Below are 23,468 nucleotides of genomic sequence, written 5' to 3' on the forward strand. Positions count from 1 at the left end.
AATTAGAAATGATACCTTTAGAATAGAGAAAATAGTTTCATTTTTCTCTGTATAAAGGATGATACAGATCTGAAGTATTAGCTAAAAGATGGAACCACCAGGACAAAGCTGTACTCTCACAAGCTGCCACTGCATTTCATTTCTGAAGCTTTACATATGAGCAAGTACAATTTCCTTTCATTTGCAAGAAAATGAGAAACATAAGAGATGATGGGATAAGAGGTTTAATCCAACTCATTACTTTTAATAAATTGCACCATTACAAATGGAAGCATCAACTTGCTCTACAATGCATTTAATTCAGAGAGAAACATAACTAAAATTTGTAAATCAGGTGAAAGGCTGAAAGTTGAGTAAAAGGGTTGATGTAGGTATTATAATCTATGGTAATTAAACAACTATTCTTTTTGGAACTTTTTGATACTATTTTCAAAAAAGGAAATAATTTACATTTGTGACAAGTAAAATTTAAAAAACTCAGGGCAAGATTAAAAAAAAACCCATTACCAACAGTACAGAGGCTGTGTGGCACTGTCTGTTATATGCATGGCTATTTCACTTCCTTCAGGTTAGGATTCTCTAAATTGTGCAGCCAATCACAGTTTGATGCAATTAATTTTTTTTCTGGGGGTCAACAGCCACATAAGGTATATAAAGCATGTATACCTCAACTGATTATTACACATAACCATTCTGAGCTTGCTCTATAGCAGATATAACTCATAACTTTATAAGACACAATATAAGTGAACTTGTAGTAGGACCAAAGAAGAGAAGTGAGTATAAAAATAATCTCAGATTTGGTACAGTCAACAGACAGATGAACTTCATGAATTATTTTGCTTAAAGGTGGGGATAGAAAAATCCTATTTCTTAGCAATGGTGCATATGAGTGTTGAAAAAATGACTAAGTAAAAAATGCAAGGAAGATTTAGGCAGTTAGTATTACTGACTAATTTCAATTGGAGCTGAAAGATGTGACAAAAATATTCATATTCCTTCTTCTCAGGGACTATTTTTATTTTGTGTGGCTGGTCTTGCAGAGAAGTATATTGGAGGTGTAATTTGGATGTAAGTGGCTGATAAAAGATTTGCCAGAAAATTCAAATGGTTTACAAACATATACAGAGCCAAAGTATTTTATGCTATGAAAGCTGTTTCTTTTACAGTTCTAAATCTGGGGTGGGTTGGGGTGAGGAAGCAAAACTAAATATGCATGGCCAAGGTCCAGATGAGAGAGAAAACTATTATTTTCATTAGGGATGAAGAACAAGAATGTGTAAGAGATACACCCCAAGCAGGTAAAGGCTAAGGGGAAGCTCATCAGACGATGCCAAAACGCTCTGCTCTTTTTCTCTTCTTTGCCTGCAAATAGGAATTAAAAGAAAGATTAAAAAAATCCAGACCTAGGGGAATGGCAACTCTCAGCATGTGTTCTGGCACAAGGAAAGGTAGAAAGTCATAGGGAAGGTAGAGTGTCACAGTGTTAGTTTCAGAAAGCATTTTTCATATCAGATTTCACAAGGGGCGCTGCAATTGCAACAGGGCCTCCAACCAGAGTCAGAAATTAAGTTGTAAAAGTGTAAGATACAGTGGCCTGGTGGTTGCTTCATCTTGCTAGGATATACAAGAGAGCTATGCTTAGAACAATGACTACTTTACAGGCCTGGAAAGCCTTCCAGGCAATAGGGAGGTGGGAAATGTAAAAGGCCAAAGGGTTAACACTCTTCTATTCATGGGGAAGGCGAGAGGGACACAGTCAAATGCATTAAATATACTCATGCGTCTCTCAGATATGCCTCTAAGTCACTACACTAGGGGCATATAAATCTTAATTTTTACCAGGATAAATAGCCTAGGGGGTAGCAGAAGTCCTAATCAAGAATCTCCAGGGGAAAGGTGCCGTTTAGCATACACAATACTAGAAAAAGACCTTTTTGTTTCAGGCACACTCTCTAAGTGACCTAACGGAAAAGCATGGAATCCCTCAGACCAGAGCCCAGCCACCCCCTCCACTCAAACTGAACAGGGGGATCATTCTACAGCTGCTACTTCATTTTGTGGAGCAATGCTTGCACAGCATCTGGCAAAAACAAAAAGCAGCAAACCATATCTGAACCCTATATAAGATGCCAAAGAAAATAAACTTCCTGTATATAATGCTCAGGATTCATCTGAGGAGGAGGGTTCAGAGACCCAAATATTGCTTCCCTTTCATAGCAAAATGAGCCCACAGCAAGAAGACCCCTTGTGATGGGGGACCATGGCTTTATACCAACCACAATAAATATGAACACAGATTTACAGAAACAAAAGAACTGCCAGAAGGATCTAAGAGTAAAAGGGTCTAATAAAAATTATGCAAACAGTTCAAGAAGGAGAAATCAGAAGATCCATAATAAGATAACACATCCCTTGCTAAAAAGAATTTACAAAATGTGGTATTAGTGCCAATGCATTAGAAAAATTAATAAATAGCCTAAAAATTACAAGAGGAAATTTTGTTAAGCGACAGGAAAGAAAAGAACTGTAGAGTTCATGTGTACCTTCTGTGATATTTTCAAGGACTTGCAGGTGTTCAAGAAAAAACTTACAGAACAACGCCAAACCACTTATTTTTTTATTCTCCCCTTCACCCCTGCCATTAATTTCAGTAAACGATTTTAAGTAGCACAGGAAAGGGCAGGCACAGAATGTTCTATACATTTATGACATCTGCTTCACATACACCCAAAATCAAAATCACCATGCAAGATCTGCAATGGATACAAGGATGGATTTGGATCTGCTCATCCAGATTCAAACTCCTGTTTAGCTATATAGCTGTGTGATCATGAACAACACATAGCATTTATTATGAGCACAAAATAAACAACAAGCGTATAACTTACCTTTAAATTGAGACTGAAAAAACTGAGGTCGTATAGATTAAAATTTATTAATCAAGGAACAGATAGTAACAATGTGATATTTCTATATTTAAAGAAGAAAATAAGTAAATGTTTGAGGTCACCCATTGATGAAGCATCTGAAATACTAAACAACCACCTAGGAGAGTTTAGAGGGACCATAGGGTTGGGGGCAGAGAAAGGATAAAAGACACACAGTGCCATCTTGTGGAGTGCTTTCCATTATTTCAATTAATCACAGAAAATGTGTTCTCAACTGCTACCCATATCAATATAAAAACATAACATATCATCCTTGTTTGGCAGGTTACCTCTGTGTCTTCTGTGGTTCCTGTCCCAGCAGAACTTGTTACAATACCAAATCTCTCCTTTCTCTTTTTGAGCTTCTCATCATCTTCATTCTATAAAAATGAAGAGAAATATTTGTTTTTGTTGGTCAATATAATAATTTTGGAAGATATATTCACAGGAGGGCACAGCTTTATTTCATAAAGAGAGCAGATACCATTATCTAGATGGACAATACCTGTAATGGCTGAACAAACTAGGCCCTCCAACATCATACCTTTGACTTTTCTTCTTCCTTCTACTCATTGCCTCACTTCATGGCTCTACCTAATATATAAATCTTGGCCATTAAAAACTTCCCAAACAGCCTTGAAATGATTCTTTCTACTGGAAAGAAACAATGGACAGTACTGTGAAGGTTATAGATCTATTTTCTTTCTGAATGTTAAAAGAATGAACAACACTTAAAAGCCAGAAAAGCAGAAAAAGCACATGCAGTTGTGGTAACTGTGTTGTTGTTTTCTCTGTTAGAAGCAGAACTACCACTACCTATCCTACTTTTAAGGATATAGTCACCTGGATTACGTAAATTTGAAATTTAATTGACAGAAGTACTGATTACACAGTTAACAAAATAAAAGCAACTAATTTTGTTAGATGCAGTATTTCTCTATCTCTCCAGAACTGAGTATTCAACCTCTTTTCCTATACTGTCTTCAGAATGATGGGCAGAAAGCACAGAATCAACTTTGTTGGCTAACAGAATAATTTAGGACCTTTTCAAATATTGTGAACTGTGTTAGAGCAAAAGAACACACAGGTTAAGGTTGCTCTCTTAGCAGTGCACCGTCATTACTGAGGTAGCACACTAAAATATGGTTTTGGTTATTTTGTTAGAATAACCAATAAGAAGTGTGATCAAGAGAGCCTGACATATACACATCTCTAGCTACCCACTGTATAAATTTGAGAATTAATGTTTTTCAGTACAGGGAAGTCATAATAAAGACTACCTGCAAGAATGGATCCTTGCTGCCAATTCTTTCAACTTCTTAAAAGGCCATCTTTATAATTTAATCCATTTGCTACCAGCCTGCCAGAAGCATTTTCCTTAAGTTGGCCAGTATGGCACCTTTCTTCATAAATTGTTTCAACTGTGTTCCAGTCTGAGTGAATGTTGGCTGATGTAGATACTTTGGATTGCTTTTGTTTATTTCCTTATAAGACTGCAAATTTTGACTTTAACCATGCTGGCAGCTCGGGTCCACAGTAATGAATGAAGCCATCATTCCCCATTAAGAGTCTCTAGCACATCTATCTGGTGTGGAAGTTCTCTTGTACTATTTTCAGTTCCAAAAGTTCGTCCAATTACTTGGCTCTATTCCTATAATGCTTTCCTGCTCATGCAATATATTTTCTATTTAATGTATTTGGCAATCCAACAGTGCTGGCCATTAGAGGCACTATGGAAATGATAACCATTCATAATCACCATGCTGAGGATGTGAGAGTCAATGGGTTTCCTGAAATGAGCAATGAAACAAATCAAAACCTTGAATGCACAGCTCCCCATGTACATTAAACACTCTGATAAAATGTGGTCTGAACCTCAACCTCAGCAAGATCACTTTGGGTGAGTTCACATGACATGGCAACCTACCCTTTGAATAAACTATGCAGTGTAGGTTCTTGTGAAACAACAGATGATCAGGCTCACTTTGGGTTGTCCCCCTGACTTCCCCCTCAATCTTCTTGTAGGTATTCCAGGGAACTGCAAGGCATCATGCCTCCTTTCCTCATTCTGACTGTATGTCCTTTCACAGTAGATATGGCTTTCTGCCCCACCCCAAGAGATCACTACTCATGATTTCCAAACTGGCAGCCAGACACAGCCACTACAGAATGGCCAAGAAGCTACTTTTAAAAAATGCCAGTAATGCGGGCAAACATTTTTGTTAATTTTTGTTTTATTTTGTTGATACTTTGCAGTTGTGAAACTGGTCGATGACCTGGCAAGTGCCTGCTGTCAAAGCAGGCATCATCCATGGATGTTGATTAAGCCAAGCTTCCTAGATGTCATCCTACTTTCACCTGATAGCAAAGAAATGCCATGGTAAGAACTTTGCTTATGAAAATGGGTGACAACTACATTACCCTGGCACAGTGATATCCTTTAGGTTTTAAGTTTAGACCTGACAGTTCTTTGTGCCTACAATCTTTTGCTCCCTTTCCTGAGATTCTAGATGCCTGGGAAAGTGGACCATTGCATTCTGTTTATGGAAAGAGTTTCTTTTGACAGCTGTCAACACTAAGGATTTCTTTTAAAACTATTTGACAGAGCTAAACAAAGTTTTTGATAGGGAAATATACAATCATGAAATCTATCAATGTCATGTCAAAACCCTGCCAAAACCCTGTTTTAAGAGAAACCTGGGTTTGTATGACACAACAACCTATTGTAGCTTCACCAACACCTAAAAGAAGCCATGAATTGTCAGAGTGGCTTACTGGGGGGAAAATGTCATTCTGTGGGAATTGGTACAGGTTTGCATGACATGACAACCCCATGCAGTTAGTTACCCATGAAGGGTTGCCACTTCATGTGAACTTAATCATTATGAATGACTAAATGGTACAAATTCAAAACTAGGATGGCACTCTTCCTAGGGCTCTATAAAGTCCTTTTTCATTTCATCTTTACAAATAATGTCTAATGATGTTTGTTCAGACTTGATTGCTATTAACGGTCAAGCAGTGACAAGTACCTCTACTTTTAAAAACAAATGCAAAACAAATTATCAATCAATTCACAAAGCAAGCCCAATGACATCACTGGTGCAGCAGGTACCTTTTGTCACAGAGGTTGTGCTTGACACTTCCACAGCAAGTGGCAGGACCGCCTTCATTATGTCAATCCCTTACATAAATGACACCATAGCAACCGAAGTTCAGCTTTATTAATTATGACATCATCTTGTGTTGTGGCAACAGGAATAATTGCAATGTTTAATTAGAAATGCAGCAGTTTCTCAGGGGTCTCTGAGAACAGCAGCAGTTCTTATAACAGGATGTCGATACCTTTTCTATGTATTTGCAACACTCTGTAATACCTACCGCCTGACTCTATGAGTATGCCATTTCTTTGTCAATGGGATACTTTTCACACCAGATTTTCTGCTCCAAAACACCTATTAAGCTTTTTGTTTTTGACAAGTGAAGACCATTATAAAGATGCTATTATAATTCTTTTATATTAAATATTTCATGACCTTCAGAAATATTGATGTGGAATACCTTTTGACCTACAGTAGTCCAGCTGGGCAATTACATCAAAAACTGGAATGCCAAAAGGAGAATAAAATAGTGGTTTACATTTTGAAGCTTGGTTTCTGAGGACTCAAAACTCAACTTCTAACATCATATGAATGATCTTCTGCTGATGCAGTGTGTTTGTGCCTTGTTCTCCACCACCCCCCCTGCAGATTTCTGAAATCCTCAGACCTGTTTTCCCAACAGTTTCCATTCTGCTGACTGATGGCCAGAACTAGATGGAACCCTCAGCCTGCCTGATAATTTTTACCCACAAAACATCCGCTAGTCTTTGAACCTAAACTGTTAAGTGACACCGGTGAATCTAGATAGCCCATATTTGGTAAAAATATCAGACTGATAACCTTAGCTATTCTAAAAAGAGAAGACATACATTCTGAGCTCAGTTTTATCTTAGTGGATGCTATACATAGAAACAAAGGCTTTGGAAATGCAGGATAGTTTGGATCAAGAGAACTGCAGTGTTATCAAGGACAAATAGAATACCAATTCCCTCTTTAGAACAGCTGTTGTGAAACTGAAATACTTAAAATGCAGTATGACCTAAGAAAGCTGAAGCAGCAGCAACATACATGTTGCCTTCTTACTGTTGCCTCAAAGGAAAAAAATGTTTCAACATTTTTGGCTATCTTTTCTGTTTGTTGAAACTAAACAAGTTGATGAAAGTGTACTTTATAAATCTCACATAAATAAATCTAAATCAAAATATGCTAAGAATGAAATAATGCTAAACAAAAACAAAAAATCATTCCCGGAAAGAAAAGTCACAGCTAGCACTTAATGGAATTCCTTAGGGCAGCTTCATGTGGCACATTAATGTTTGAATAGCAGCATTTATATCCTTTTGCTATGGATACAATGAACAGGAAAGTGATATACATACACAGTAGTTTTTTACCTATAAACCTCTACATGATGTATGCATAACTATTTAAAGGTTAATACTACTTCTGACACAAACATTAATCTGGATGTGAAAAAAACCAACAGGCAAAGAGGTTTTCTGCTGCATCCAATATGTTCTTATCTTCCAGCAAAGACAATGAATGAAAAGGATGCATCAGTTAGCGAAAATTCTTACTAAAACTGAAACATGCAATTTACTCATATTCCAATACAAATGGTTCAGGTGAATATTAAAAAGGCACATGCATTAGCCCTAGATGGTAACCAAGTCTGTATCTTCATAGCCTAAAGGAAATTTGTGAGAAAAAAATAGCCAAACAGCACCTTTAAATGGATGAATGGATGTTGCGGGACATGGAAGAGACTGTAGTGAGCTGAGGTTTTTATTTATTTATTTATTTATAGTAACCCCCTATAGTCATCCTACCCCAACTCACTGCCTGAAGGGAAAGTGTGTAACAATCCCACTAAATCAACACTGTTCTAATGATCTCACTCACTTGACCCCCTAACAGACCAGTGTCAGATGCAAACACGCTTACAATAAACTTCATTCCATCTTTAGCTCCTCACTGACAGGTTTTGATTCATGGGGTGCTGAAACCCATCTGAGGAAAATTACCTCTATCAAAACACTGCTATCTTGGCATCTATCAAGCTCTGCAAGAGCCCTGGGGCATACTTGAATATGCACACGGGCATTTGTGTATGTGAAGTGGGGGGTGGAAGCTGACCTTTCCTGTGAAGTGACAGATAAATTTCTTGAAGGTTGTGATTTCCAGGTTTTCTTCTTTTATTGCTTATGAGATAAGCTTTGCAGTATGATCCTAGTTAATACCAGTTTCCATTTAAATTATTTTTGCTCTTAAAAGAAAAATATTGCCCCCAAACATTAAAGTATCCCCCGTAAAAACAGTGAAATGCAAATGTCATTCATTTGGTTATATCAAAAGCAGCTTGGTTCAATCTTATAAGGCCACAGTTATAGAAAATAAAGCTATTCTATTTATTTGTAGAATTAATTATATGTACGTTTACAGGACGTCTATGCCTGGAATCTGTCAATTTGTTCATTTTTGCTGTTTCAAATAATTTAATTAGCCACTCAAGAATGATACTGCATTTTCCAATATTTACCCTATACTAATCTGGCTGCACTTAATAGGCTAATGATCAGTAATTTCTCCATATGAACAATATCCAGATCAATCCAGTTGCCTTGACTGCCCTTTTTAAGTGAAAAAACAGGGTAACGAGCCAATAAATAAACAAATACCATGAGAGGAACTAAACTCTTGGTACCCACAATCTGAAAACAATACTTGAAATTTCCTACCAAGAACTTTAGGCAAACTGTCAATTCCACAAGATAGAGATCTGTATGTGAAGCCTCTAGTTTCTAACAATTAAACAACTAACGATTAGGTTTAACAATTAAACCTATTTACTGCATATATCTGACTCCTTACTGGTGTTAAATAAAATTGGAAGCACAGCTTACACTGCTGTCCTAGGTTCTTTCTGAGGAAGGGCAAGAGATAAATATAAATCAATTCATATTTTTCCAACAGATAGGCAGGGGGTTTTTTGCGGGGGGGGGGAAGCATAGTGTTTAGTCATTTATCTTCAGTTAACCATCCCTAGGTCTCTTTACCATGAAAGCTTAACATCAGTCTCTTTTATCCAATCAAAATACAACTGCTCATGGCTTAATGAAAAGTTGTTTCCCCCGCAACAAGCCATACTATCTGGGTTGGTATGATACAACAAGATGTGTACTTTGGTGGAAATTACAGAAATTACACCACACATACAGCATGTTTTTAATAAGCTACTGCAGTTTAAATAAACCACAGTGGCTTATTTTGATGGTCCGAACTGGCCCAGCATATTTCTTTTTAACCAAACTACAATTCATTTTAATGAATATCTATTCTGCTGTGGTTTCCTGAGTCTACTTGTAGGACCCAGCAATTTAACTAAGAAACTCTGAATTTGCAAATATTGATACTGAAACCATGGGAGTATGATGGGGTGGGGCCAACCTCCTGTTCTAGTTCCAAATTCTAGTCTAGAAAATTTTTGACCATTAATTGTCAGTTATATAAACTATCTAGACTGGTCTCTTCCCTTGCCTGAAAATCTTGAGCATAACTCAAGATATTAAATATCCATTGTCTAATCACTGATGCTGTTGGGAAAAATTTGAGCTAATTCTGTTTTCAGTCTCTTTCAGTTTTAAAGAACTGCCATAGTATCAATCCCTTTCTTCAGTTCGTGGCCCTTATCTTTCCTATCTGTTTGAAGTAGTGTGTTCAATGGCTGATTAATATAGAACTGTTCTAAATGAAAAGCCTGTTGTTATTCCTGGGGTGCAGCCAAGCTACCAACCATGATATTTGCGTGAAGATTAATTTATTTAGCCAATTCATTTAGTTACCTGCACTGTCTATGACTATATTCTAGAAGTCTTATCTACCCACATAAAATCATCCACGATATTTGGCCAGCCCTTTAGTTATTTGTGCACCAATAATGGCACAAATAAACATTTAGGGAAAAGTTTCATTTTAACTGCTTAAAATAGAAATATTGATTTCAATTTGTTTTCCAATTCATTATACCGTGCTGTATTTACTGAATAAATATGATACAAATAATTTATTGAAACTTTCATTTTATTGAAAATGATATACAGATACTTTCAGACCATAAAGAGATGCAACCCCCCAATATACTGATTTAAATTTAGATTTTGATCTATTGATCCTATAAGAAGGCCTTCAAGCTGGAATAACATTTGAGAAACAATCCAACTCTGCCAAAGTTATCACAGTTTTAGCATATAATGCAATTTTAATTTGTATTTCATTTGCCTTAATACCTTGTATACAGGGCAATGACTGATTTATAATAGCTAATGGTTCTACAGCCAGGGCAAACAATAAAAATGAAAGAAGACAACCTTTATTAGCAACACTGTTAAACAGAAAGTTTGGCATTTTTTAAAAAAATCTGCCCAGTCGGTTTCAATAAATTGCCTAAATTTGTGTAATGAATTGGAGTGCCACATTAAACAGACTGCTTTCTTACCTGTAATCATTATCCTTTGAGTGGTTATCTGAGCATTCACACATACAGGCTCTGTGCCTGCATGGCATCTGTTTTCAGAAAGAGTCAACAGCTAAGAATATTTTGGTCGGAACCCCTACCCCATCCTGGTGTCCATATAAAAGGGAGGGGCTCCTGACATTTCCCTAAGTTCCAATGGGACCACCTGGTGGCCTCAGGTCCAAGGGACGATTGGCAGTACTGATCTCACATTCAGTGACGTAGTACCATCCCTGCATTAGCATGTAGTGCCACAGAAGGAAAACAGAAATAATGAAAGACACATACAAACATGACAGCCAGTGGGGTAAGTGGGTGGGTTGTGTGAATGCACAGATGACCACTCAATATAGGAGTAGCTGGTCGACCATGTAGCTCTTGGGATCAAAGTCTTGGGTCCTCACAAAGGTAGAAAATGACATCGATTTTGCTTTGTAGGATTTTCTGTTCACTTGGTTTCAAGGCTGCTTGTGAAATGGAGTCCAGTAGCTCATGAGGTGATTGTGAGTGCTCTAGGTACAGATCTTTCATGTAGTCAGGCAGAAGGTCTGGACGTATGGATGAAGGATCCTCCACTGATCCTGTGAGGTCAGGTCTGTATCAGTGGGAACCAGATGTAGTTCTCCTCAGATATGTTAAGAAGCAGGGTAAACCAAGGCTAGTTTTGTCACCGGGCCGGGGGGGAGGGGTGATCATGACAAAGTTCTCCAAGCTGTGAAGATTGTATCTAAGTTTCTGGTTTAATTTGCCACTTGTGAATGACAAGACTCCTCCTAAGTGAGTCTACTAGGCTATTGTTGATCATGGTGATGTGAATGGATGTCACCGTGATAAGTTGGTTGACACACCAGTCCCAGATTCAAATGGCTAGCTGCCTTAATGGAATTTACCTGGTTCCTCCCTACTTGATGATATAGAACACCACTGTGATAGTTTATATGCTTGTTGTTTTCTGACTTGTTCTGACATTCCATGTGTCTGTAGTGAGCCACAGTGAGCTCCCCCATCCTAGCAGGGAGGCATATGTTATTACTGTAAATGATGGCTCCAGATTGAGAAATGGCATTCCCTTAGAAATGTTGGTATGTAGGATTCACCAGGTGATACAGGAACAGACTGTAGGAGGCATCCAGAAACATTTTTGCAGGTGACTGACCACAGGGTTGAAGGAGTAGACAAACCACAGCTGAAGTGGTCGTATCCAACACTTGGCCAAGGAAAGTACTGAGATGGTTGCTGCTGTAAGGACAAGAAGTCACTGAATCTGGAAAGCTAGATTGCTATTACCAGAACTTGGAGGCCATCTCAACCAGTACTTTCGGTTCAGGGGGATATGTTGCTGCCTTGGTGGACTCTGTGCATGTCCCAGTGAAGAGGATACTCGTAGATTGGGAAAGGAAGAAAAAAGATTTTTCTGAATTTATACAGAGACCCAGTCTATTCAGTAAACTGCATGTGGTGTAGATTGAATCAAACAGGTTAAATCCTGTTGGAGCCACTAACAGTCATTCTGGGCTTCTAGCTGATGAAGGTGAGCACACATCATGACCATATATTTTGTAAAGACTCTTGGGGCAGTTGGAAGTCCAAAGGGTAAAAACGGAAAACTCTCTTTCCTGACTTGGAAGCAAAGAAAATGTCTATGAGAGGGTGCTATAGAAATGTGACTATAGGTATCCTTGAGATCGATGGATGTAAACCAATCTCCTGTTGGAGGAGAGGCAGAATGCCCTGCAAAGTAACCAGCCAGAACTTTTTGGGTGAAATAAAAAAGGCCCCGAATTGGATGAAGCCCTCCATCCCATTTGGTATAACATAAGAATCTATGGGATCTGCTCAACAGTCCTCTTCAATAGGTGCGAGTGAACCTCCTCCATCAATGTTGGAAATATAGGTGTTACGTCCATGGTAGCAATGGGTGGGAAGGTGTCAAACATGATCCTATAACCCCTCCAGATGATTGACAGAACCCAACTGTCTGAAATAATTACCTTCCATGCAGACAAGCAGAGAGAAAGACAATCCTTAAAATCAAAAGAAGGTGATATGGAAGGAGGCAAGGGGCCAGTCCCTGAACACAGTCATTGCCTCCTACCTGTGCCCTTATCAGTCCAGCTTTGGCCCTGGTAGTACAGGGTGTGTGTGTATGTTGTGATTCCACCAATAGAAAGATGCTAATTGGCATTGCACCCTGTGTGTTTGAGGATGGGGGAAAGAGGATGATCCCTGTCCATACCACTTGTGTGGGCTGGCAGTGGGGTACTGGAAGAATCCCATCTTCTTCATAGTCCATGGTTTGTAAATAGTGTCCATGAGCTCATCCATCTTGGCAGTAAAAAAAGCCCTTCCCTGCCAAAGGGTAGGTCCTCAATACAAGAGCAGGCTTCCTGTGTCAGACCAGATGAGAGTAGCCACACATGCTTCTGGAACGTCACTGCACCAATCATACCCTTAGTCTGTCTGGTGTTTGGATCCTGGAGAGGTGCACTGCCTCACTCTGGAACACCCTGGTAAGGTCCATTGTTCTTCTGGACAATTATCACAGAGGGAGCCCAGCTCTTCCCACAAAAAGAGCTGGTACCTTGCCATGGTTGTCTGGTAGTTTGTTACCTTTAGTCTCAGGTTGGTGGGTATAGATGAACCTTCCAAGTGTGTCCAGATGGCATCCCTTGGTATCAGGAGGAGTTGGAGTGTGTTGGAGACATGACCTCCCTTAAGCCAATTCAGCTACCACTGAATTTGGCTTAGGGTACTGGGATAGGAAGGCTGCATCCTTCTCCTGCATGATATACATTTCCACCAACCATTTTGTAATTGGGGTCATTGAAGGAGGAGCCTTTCATGACTACTGGGTGGTTTGAAGGAGAGTTGGAAGGAAGGGGAATGCTGACCGATGCTGATTCTTTGGTTTGCACAAGATCAAAGACTTGGTCTGATGTTTTCTCTGTTTGTAGCTGCATCTGGATGCTGAAGACCTGGGCCATATGCAGGATCTGCTCAGCAAAGCTGCCCAGTACTGCTGAAGGTGAGGTAGGGATCCCAACATCTACAACCACATCTGGAGAGGAGGAGCAGGGTTATACCAATGGGGAAGTGTCCCCATCAGACTTGATACATGTCAGTGAGGATGGGTTGGAGAGAAGTGGTAAAGGAAAGCTTAACTGGAAAGATTGTAGAGGATAAGTGGGTGGTTCCACAGAATGACGGAACTCTTGTTGGATGATGGAAAAAACACTGGTGGTCTGGCAGTTTGTCCTGAAGCTCTTGGGATGGTATACTGGTCCATACTGTGGGTTATACGTGGGTTCCTGGTGATAGAAACCCCATGAGGCATGGGTTGAAAGAAGCCCTGGTATGATTGCACTACTGGTGAAACTGACCACTTGACCCAGTCTGAGATTGTTCCTGTGCAGCAGGAACATTCCCTGCTATCATCTATACTAAATGGATACGTTAGTACTTCAGGCAGGGATAGCACCATGGGTGCCCTTGAGCTTCTTGGCATTTTAAAGCTTTGCCATCTTCCTAGAGTCAGGGAAGAAGCCATAGAGTGCATTGCTGAAGGAGTAGTGCTGTGGCAGATGGCATGGCCTGGCCTCACAGACTGGAGAGAGGCCACTGTAGACAGGCAAGAAGTGTCAGGCAAGCCTGAGGCTTCTACGGTGCGGAGGGCCTTATTGCACAGTTCCATGTGGAGATGACAGGCCCTTTGCTTGTGCACCTGCTTAGAAAATGCCTGGCAGTGCAGACATTGGTCCACAACATGCCCCTCACCTAGGCACAACAGACACAAAGAATGGCCATCAATTGGGGGCAGCTGAGCATCATAACAGATAGTTATATGGGAAGGTGCCTTCAATGCCATCCTGAAAAAGGCAGAAAGGCAAGTGTAGGGAGAAAGGAGAGAAAAGACTTGGAGAAAATGGAGAAAGGCAGGAAAGGGAAAGAGTAGTTCTGTCTTTCTTTTGGGGGGTGTATTGACAAGGAGGCAAAACGGTTAAGAGAGAAAATTTGTGAGGGGTCTGAAAAAAGGGAACAAGACATACTCAGAATATTGAATCTGTGTTCTTATTACATTATTTAGTCTGGCAGCTAGAATATTCATCATTATTTTATAATCTATATTTAATAAAATAATTGCAAATAAGGTTTTATATTTTCATTTTAAATTTCTACCCTGCCGAGAGAATCATTTAGCTAATGGGTAGGGTAGAAATTTAATATATAAATCCATATTAAATCTTTTGCATGACTGCCATTTTGACCTAATTTGAAATGTCTGCTGTGACAATAAAATAAATTAATTAAATACACAAGAATTAAAAAGAATTTTCAGTGCTGGGACCAATTACTAGATAAAAAGAACCGAATAAATGTTGTCCATAAACTATCCACCTCAGATGCATTCTCCTTTTTAAAATTTCCTATACTGCTCAGAAAATAGTTCACACACAAAATGCTTACTTGGCAACCAACAAAAATATTTTTATTACTCATTATATGTATACACAAAAGCCATGCTGGACCATGCAGCGATTTAGCAACACAGTGGCTAGCTAGGTGTCCACAGGATCCCACAAGCAGGCCATGAGTACAATTCAACTATTCTACCTCTAAGGAAACAAGGAGGCCAAGATGACATAATTACAAGCAAATTTCAAAGCATAATTACAAACAATTCCAACACAAACAAAAGATAAAAGACAACAGAAGAAACCAATGTTCAGTTCATCTCAGTTGAAGGCTGTGGGGCTTCTTTAATGGATACATAGAATCATAGAATAGCTGAGTTCGAAGGGGCCATGAAAGCCTTTGGGTCCAACCCCCAGCTGTTGCAGGACACCAATTTACACCATCCCACTCAGATGGCTGTCCAGATTCAATCCATCTCATATTGGTGGGGGGGGGGGGGTTCTTCTGCTTTCAATTTTCCCTAGCATGATTGTCCTCTTCAGTGACGCTTACCTTCTTCCCATGATATGACTAAATATGACAGCCTCAATTTTGTCATTTTTACTTTTAGGGAAAATTCTGGCTTGATTTGACCTATGACTCACTTGTTCACCTTTCTGCTGGGTATTCACAAAGCTCTTCTCCAGAACCATGTTTCAAACATATCAATGTTTTTCCTGTCCACTTTCTTCATGGTCCAACACTCATAAATAGTTTGGGAATGTAGTTTAAATCTAAAGCTCATATGTGAAACTACAGGTTATCCTGTGACTACCACCAGATGCAACAGAACAGTATGTGAGTTATTCCCACCTGTGTTTCTTTTTCTTTCTCCTTTAAAATACTACAGGGTAACTGTGTTAGCCTTATGTTTACCCATCCAGGGTGTAAAGGTAGCAAACACATTCTAAATGCTCAAGTATTTTAATGCGTGTGAGCATTTGTGGATTATAACCCATGTCATCAGATGCTGTAAGTGGAAATGGAGACTTTAGGGCTACAAAGGTACTTAAATAGGGAGATATGCTTTAAGCATTTCATTAATGTGCACAGAAAACACAGTTCCTACTGAGCCCATGATTAACACAATCCTATTTCTTTATCTCTTGATCTACAACCTCACATTCCAAGGGAGCCACTGATTTCAATTTCTTTTTGAACTGTAACCTTGATTTTAGGCTAAAGTGTTCACAGAAAGGCTTACTGATATTCTTATGCTTAACATCTGGTTTGTGTCCATATAGTCTTTGTCTTAAAGGGACTGCTGCTGGATTCCTGTAAATGGTATTGGGGCATATGATGCATAAGAACAAATGCATAAAATTCAATGATAAGCTGGTATATTTGCCCTGGATGTGATGGAGGGGCCCACAGGGCCTATTTAGATTATCACTTGTGTTTACTAATAGACAAAGTTAACATGTGTATTGCAAGCTTACCTTGCTTTGAGTCCAGTAATTAGGTTTTTAATTTGACTTTGAGGCTTGGGTCTATAGAACCTACTGTCACATTTATTAATGAAGTTCTCTGTTAGACCTCACCACTATGGAATGCTGTGCCATCAATAGAGCCGTTTATCGGTTGCCACTAGAATAAACTCTTCCTATCTAACAGAAACTCAGTCATCTGGTTCTTCTGGCATAAGCATGGGATTGACACCACCACTAGAATTTTTGGTTCCCAATTTCTCCACACTTGCCTGAAGCTACACACATTTTTTGAGTGGTCTTCCTATTTAAGTGATCTTTTGACAACCTTGTTTCATTCTTCTGCCATTTGCTCTTTCCTCACAGCTGCTCTGATTGCTCCACAGGGACCAATCTGTTTTTGCTCCTCATGTGACAGCCTGAATCACAACCCCAGTAGGGGTACGTATCTGACTCTCTACCCCCAGTACGTCTCTCCACTCCCCACATGCGTGTTTATACTTGACACTCACCCTCTGTGTTTGTTTCCTCACCCCTCACTCTATGTGCCTCATGTCTTCCAATCAGCCAGTTTATGTGCTTCTCTCTTCATGCATGTACATTCATGTATCTGTGCCTTGCACCCTATAATGTTTTGTATCCAAAACCCATGAAACCAAGACAGTTGAGTATTAAAATTTCTTATACATTGTGGTTATTTTGGGACTTGAAATGAATGATGAGACTAAATCAGTTTTGGTCTTACAGTATAGCTGTTAAAAAGTGGAAGGTGTAAGCACAATACTTCTAGCACACTATTTTTTGCTTCATATTGCTTACATTTAGTAAGCAGAATTAGGAGTTTTGTTACAGGAATTATTAGGTCTTTCTGAGCATGCAGTTTCTAGACTGCTGACTCATGAGGAGTTGAAGAATTCATTTTCTTAGGATTAATGGACTACAGTAATGTTTCTGGACAAATATTTAAAGAAGCAGGCATCTACAAACAGGCAGAACAAGACTGTCCAGGACTGTCCGAAATATAAACCATGTGAGAGCTAGACGAGTTAGGCAACAAAGCAATGAAAGATGGAAGTATGGTCATTCCCTTAGTTCTGTGGAAATATACTTTCTTTTGGCTTCTCCCTCATGTGTTATCTAGAAGCAGTCATTCCATCAAGGTGAAACAGAGGGAGAACTGAGAAGTAGGGTCATTTTGTCAGATCTGTGATGAGACCAGTTTCTTCTGACTCTTCTTTTTGACTAGTTTCTATACCACCTTGTCATTTTAAGAACTCTAAAGGACTGGTGCTTGAGTAAGCTCTTTCCTTCACCTGCCCTTTTGCCTTTTGTATTGTGTCCTTTAAATGAGATGTTGTTCAAAAAGACACAGCACAAAGGTTAATTCATTTTAAAGAAGTTCTTGGGGACTGCATATAAATGGTAAAGGTAAAGGTTTCGCCTTGACATTAAAGTCCAGTCATGCCTGACTCTAGGGGGCAGTGCTCATCTCTGTTTCCTAGCTGAGGGAGCCAGTGTTCGTCTGCAGACAGTTTCCATGGTCATGCGGCTGGCATGACTAAACACCAAAGTGCACGGAACGCTCTTACCTTCCCACCAAAGTGGTACCTTTTTATCTACTTGCATTTGCATGCTTTCAAACTGCAAGGCTGGCAGGAGCTGGGACGGAGCAATGGGAATGGTTGTACAGATTTGAACCGGCGACCTTTTGATCAACCAGCCCAGCAGCACAGCAGTTTAAACCACTGTGTCACCTGCATCCCCCATATAAATGGTAGATGGTACCAAAAGGAAAAGTGGGTAAGCCCAAACCCCAGAATATTTTAGGGTAATGCTCTTGCTGCTAGTAACACCACACACACATATAGAGTAATACCTCGGTTCATGAATCCTTCTGTTCGCGAACAATTTGGATCACAAACATAAATTTCGGCAAAATTTTGCTTCTGTTCGTGAAGTCTGCCATCGGGTGACGAACATGATCATGGCCATCTTCCCCACACTAACACAAACGTGGCCATCTTCCCCGCTCTGACATGTGGTCACGGCTTCCTCTAGTCGAGATTGCAGTCACAGACTCTCCCTCCAAACAATAACCTCCTCCCCACCCACCTTCCTGTCCTCCAGTACAGAAGTCACCTCAAGCAAGGTTAGTGTACTGTACTGTATTGTATTGTACTGTACTTTTTCATATTTTTGTGGTTAAAAATACATATGGTTCAGAATGGAGTAACCTTATTTACACTGAACCTTATGGGGAAATTTGACTCAGTTTGCGACCAATTCAGTTCACAACCAGAATCGTGCAATGAATTGAGTTTGTGAATTGACGTACCACTGTATACCAGGAAACTTCCTTCAACTATTGATTATTTGGTAAAGGCACAGCCATCTGGAGGGCTAGTCTTGGACACCAGGTTGGGCTAGATTTTGCTGGCAGGTCTGAGGTTTGAAGCCCTGATTTAGAATTAGATTAGAATGAGGCACAAACTGTACTGTTGCTGTGTTTAACATTTGTTTTATTTTAAAGATGTGTAAACTGCTCTGGGACCACTCCAGTTGAAGAGCGAAGTAAAGGTTCTATAACTGAATAAATGCAATCTCAATATTGAGCTGCTGCAGTGACACCAATGAATAATTTAGCAAGCACTACGTATATATTTGCTCCAAGGATAAGTATCCAAAGGAACAGAATCAATTCTGAATTCCAGAAGTAGCTATCAAAATGTATGCATTCAATCACAAGGCATTTGAATGTTTAGCCCACCTCGCACACATTTTACTTATTATTTGTAAAACTGCTGGAAGAGTTAATGCTAGACAGTGACAACTACTCTCCTTTCTAGAAGTACTTTGCATGATCTCTATGGAATGAGAACAGTGCTGCTACAACCTGCTACCACCTTCTCAAGGTTGAGACACACATTTAAATAAGGAAGATCACAATATAAGTGCATACAGCACTGCTACATCTATTTCTCTTTCAGAAATACTAAGTTATTTAGTATTTAATTAATTAAATTAAATTTATTTAGCAGAGGAGCGGCTAACTCCAACTGCTCGAACACGGAGTCTAGGAGACAGAACAGCTTAAGAACAATATTATTGATACATCATAGCTGTTTCCAATCAATGCTTTATGACTGGGGCTCTTTGCCTTTTTGTGTGACCAAAGGAAACCTCCTTACAGCTCTGAGTCTCAGTTTTCTATAGTGAAAAATGGAGAAATGACACCTGTCTCCCTGGCAATGTACTCTATAATCTGATGGATGAAAGCTATAAAGCAAGGACTAGACACCCTTATAAAAAGAAGTCTAAATTCACCTGAAAGTTCAATTAGATCACAATTCAAAAGAATAAGCATATTAAGGCATGCAACACCACACATTCATGTCTACTAACCTACCTTTTCCTAGAATTAGCCCAGCTTGCAAGTAAGTTAAATTACGACCCCACAATTTTTCTAGCTTGTTGATGTTACGTCATCAAGTCAGCTCCGACATATGGTGACCTTATGAATGAATGCCCTCCAAAATATCTTGTCCTTGACAGCCCTGCTAAAATTAATGATTTCTGACACAGCTGAAAGCCAGAAAACTATACAACCTCTCTGATTTTGATCACCCGGAGAATATTTTACTCATCATAAGCAACTAGGCAGGTGGCTAGTTACAAGATTGGATTGAGCCTCAGAAATAGTGCCTGATCAACAGAATATAGGCTATATCAAATGAAAGTGAAACGATGCCATACATTCCAAGATTAAAATGTCCTTGGAGGCCAATCTCTGACATTTATCGCTCTATAATTCAGAGTTCCGATCAAGACAGATTGCACACATGGAGTTATTAACCTCCATCACTCCCTAAATATTTATCAACATTCTACACATTTTTTAATATGTTGGGCTAATGCCAAATGAGAAATTCACCTCCAAGTATTTTTGTGCAATCTTTCTCAACACTAAAAGCTACATTTCTAGCCATTAAAACACCTTAGGACAACTGAGTTACACAAATCAAGCACAGATTTCACAGATTTCACAAAACCTCTCTTGTGCCAATATAAGCTTTATAAGGTTCTCCCTTTGGAAACTGGTTTCTCAAAATTACATGGCTGTATTAGGGGTATACACCAAGCACAAGAATCTGATTTGGAAAATAATTCTACTTGCCACAAACAGACTTGTTTGGGGCAGGATATGACTCTTAATTCAAAACTCCAAAGCTTTTTGCCTCCCATTGATTATTACTGGAAATCAACTACTATATATGTTTTGCTGTTTCACAAAAAAGATCGAATTTCACAAGCATAGCAGCTCTTGTCAGGTCTGGCTCTCTTGCAACCTCTATAACCAAATATGTGTTAAAGAAACAGGGTGCTTCTTTACGAGGGGCATTCAATGTATTCCCAGTATCAGCATGAAGAAAAAGGAATAGTAAATTGAAATAATTTTTATTTTTCAATATAATCCCCCATAACTTCAATACACTTATTACATCTAGAAATTAATTTTCAATTCCCTGTAAAAAATACGCTTCCTCCTTGTCTAAAAAATGTGCATTAATTGCCGCCTTGAGCTCTTTATCGTCGGAAAATCGCTTTCCACGAAGATCTTTTTTTAAATTCAGGAATAGGTAGTAGTCACTGGGGGCCATGTCCGGGCTATAGGGTGGGTGGTTTATTTCTTCAAAACCACAGTCTCGCACAGCAGCCTTTGAAACACACGCCGTTTGAACGGACACGTTGTTGTGAAGAAGCAACACACCTGCGGTCAGTTTTCCCCGCCTTTTTTAATTGCTTCTCTTAAATTACACAGAGTGGTTGCGTAAGATGCTGCGTTTATGGTTTCACCTTTTTTCATGTACTTGATCAATAAAATTCCCTTTGAGTCCCAAAACACTGTGGCCATGATTTTTCCGGCCAATGGAGTGACTATGAATTTCTTCAGTGGGTCAGCACCTTTTTTATGCCACTGCATGGACTCCAGCTTACTTTCAGGGTCATAGTGATGAACCCAAGTTTCATCTCCAGTAACAATCCAGTCAAAAATACTCAACAGTTCTTCACCACAGAGCTCTAAAAACTCCCTACAGCACTCAACTTGCACTTGTTTCTGAGGCGCCATGAGCATTCGTGGCACCCATCTTGCACAGACTTTTGAAAGATTAAGATGGCCAATAGGTTTGTCATCTCTGCTAGCATTTTGATTTTTATTCAGGCATCTTCCAATACAAGTTTCTCAATTTTTTTCACATTTTCTTTCGTAGTAGTAGTAACCAGACCACCCGAGCGAGGGACGTCTTTAATGCTTTCTCTGCCCCTTTTAAATTCACTTGACCACTTTTGAATAGTAGATAATGAAGGTGCAGAGTCCTGGTAAACGGCCACCAACTCTTTGTGAATGATTTTTTGACTTTTTCCTTGTTTTGTAAGGAGATTAATCACAGCGTGGTGCTCAGTTTTCTTCAACATTGTTGTGTCAGTCATCATGGTCGTCTTTCACTGAGAATTACCAGGGAATTAATGATCACACTTATTTGAAATTTTGCATATATATCCTCAGATAGTGTCATTAGCTAATGAAATAATTAAATTACCCACATCAATAGCAAATCAACCTGATACCAAGAATACATTGAACGCCCCTTGTATAAGAGATCAACAAAACACAGGCACCTCATCAGAGACCTTAGTGAGCCCAAGTTCAAATACATTCAGATGACCCAAAAAGAAGCCAACTTTTATTTGGGAGAGTGGGCAGGGTGACTAGAGCTGCTCACTGGTCAGTGCAACCCTATGAGTAAGTCAAATCTGGAGTTAAGAATGCTCTTTACCTGGTTTTCTTCCTGCCTTTTCAGCTGTTGTCTAAGAGACAGTTTGGAGCATAACCTTTCCTTGGTCAAGTCTGCCTGTTGATCACTTATCAAAGAGTGTTCTTTGGGTCATAGAAGCTTGGGTACTTTTTCCTAGCCTAGCTTTTGCTGCAATTGGGAAAATATAGATACTTATTCAACTGAAATCTTCTCTGAATCCAGGTAGAGATGAGTCTCAGCACCCTGACCATCTGTTGACTAGACCTTAAATCAGATTCTTGTATCTGATTCTGATTCTACCTCCGAAAGTGTGGCATCAGGAGAAGGAAAGGCAGCCACTTTTAAAAAGATTAAACCTGACAAATTTCAGGTGAATAGATGCATTTTTTTGTGCTAGAGACATTCTGATTTTTTAAAAAGTGACTTGCCAGCCAATAGCTATTTTTATTTCTTAGCAGAAATAGATGAAGATTGCACCATTGTGCCTTATTAGGGAATTACACCTGCCATATTTCAGATGAATATGTTCTGGGAAATGTATAAGAACAGGCTTTGTATTTTTAAAAAATATGCTCTAATCTCCTTATACTTTTGAGGGCAATTGTTTTGAAAATGGTACACAACATAGAGAAGATCCAAGCTGGGAAGATTATACAATGTCAGAAGGATAGGTGAAAAACTTGGTTTGGAAGAAGAATCTTCACAGTTTGGGTTGGAGGGAGATTTATTTAGTTTTTCTTCTGCTTTTCCCAGGTATTTTGTTTTTTAATTTGCATAACAATATAACACAGGGGTCCTCAAACTTTTTCAACATGGGGCCAGTTGAAAGGTGCCAGCAGTGGGTGCAGGCCGCCAAGGTGGTGCTGTGGGGGAGTGCGGGCCAGTGAGGGGGCGGGGGGTGTGCGTGGCGAGGTGGGGCAGGGGGTGTGCGTGGCGAGGTGGGGCGGTGCATCCGGTGAGGTGCCGGCTTGCTTGTGGGGTGATCGTTTTCTCCGAGAGAGTCTTAAAGGCTTTTGTTTTTTTCCTCAACTGCCACTTAAATCAAAGAAAATTCAATGAGATGGGAGACTATTGGATGTGAAGCATATGGTGGAAGAGGGAGAAGGAACTGAACATCCAGGCTGTTCAAACAAACACCAAAATACTCTCCCAGGATTCATGAACTGAACAAAAACCACTTTAAGCATTTCTGTTCCTGAGGGACAGGACTTGCAAAGTGTATAAACACT

The 23,468-nt window shown here is 39.5% G+C and overlaps 1 protein-coding gene across 2 annotated transcripts in view; it reads right to left on the minus strand.

Moving 5' to 3' along the window:
• Positions 1–208: 208 nt before the first annotated feature.
• Positions 209–23,468, minus strand: part of LOC123033096 (SAP domain containing ribonucleoprotein) — an 81,304-nt gene continuing 58,044 nt past the window's right edge. For both annotated transcript variants that reach the window (XM_044449506.1, XM_044449505.1), the window contains 2 exons: positions 3,221–3,310; positions 209–1,365 (listed from right to left, as the gene is read on the minus strand). In XM_044449506.1, coding sequence (XP_044305441.1) covers positions 1,324–1,365; positions 3,221–3,310 — 132 coding nt within the window. In that variant the 3' untranslated portion in view covers positions 209–1,323. The remainder of the gene's footprint in view (positions 1,366–3,220; positions 3,311–23,468) is intronic.

The sequence above is a fragment of the Varanus komodoensis genome, unplaced genomic scaffold (assembly GCF_004798865.1).
Source record: "Varanus komodoensis strain SLA01 unplaced genomic scaffold, ASM479886v1 scaffold59_1, whole genome shotgun sequence".
Lineage (NCBI taxonomy): Eukaryota > Metazoa > Chordata > Lepidosauria > Squamata > Varanidae > Varanus > Varanus komodoensis.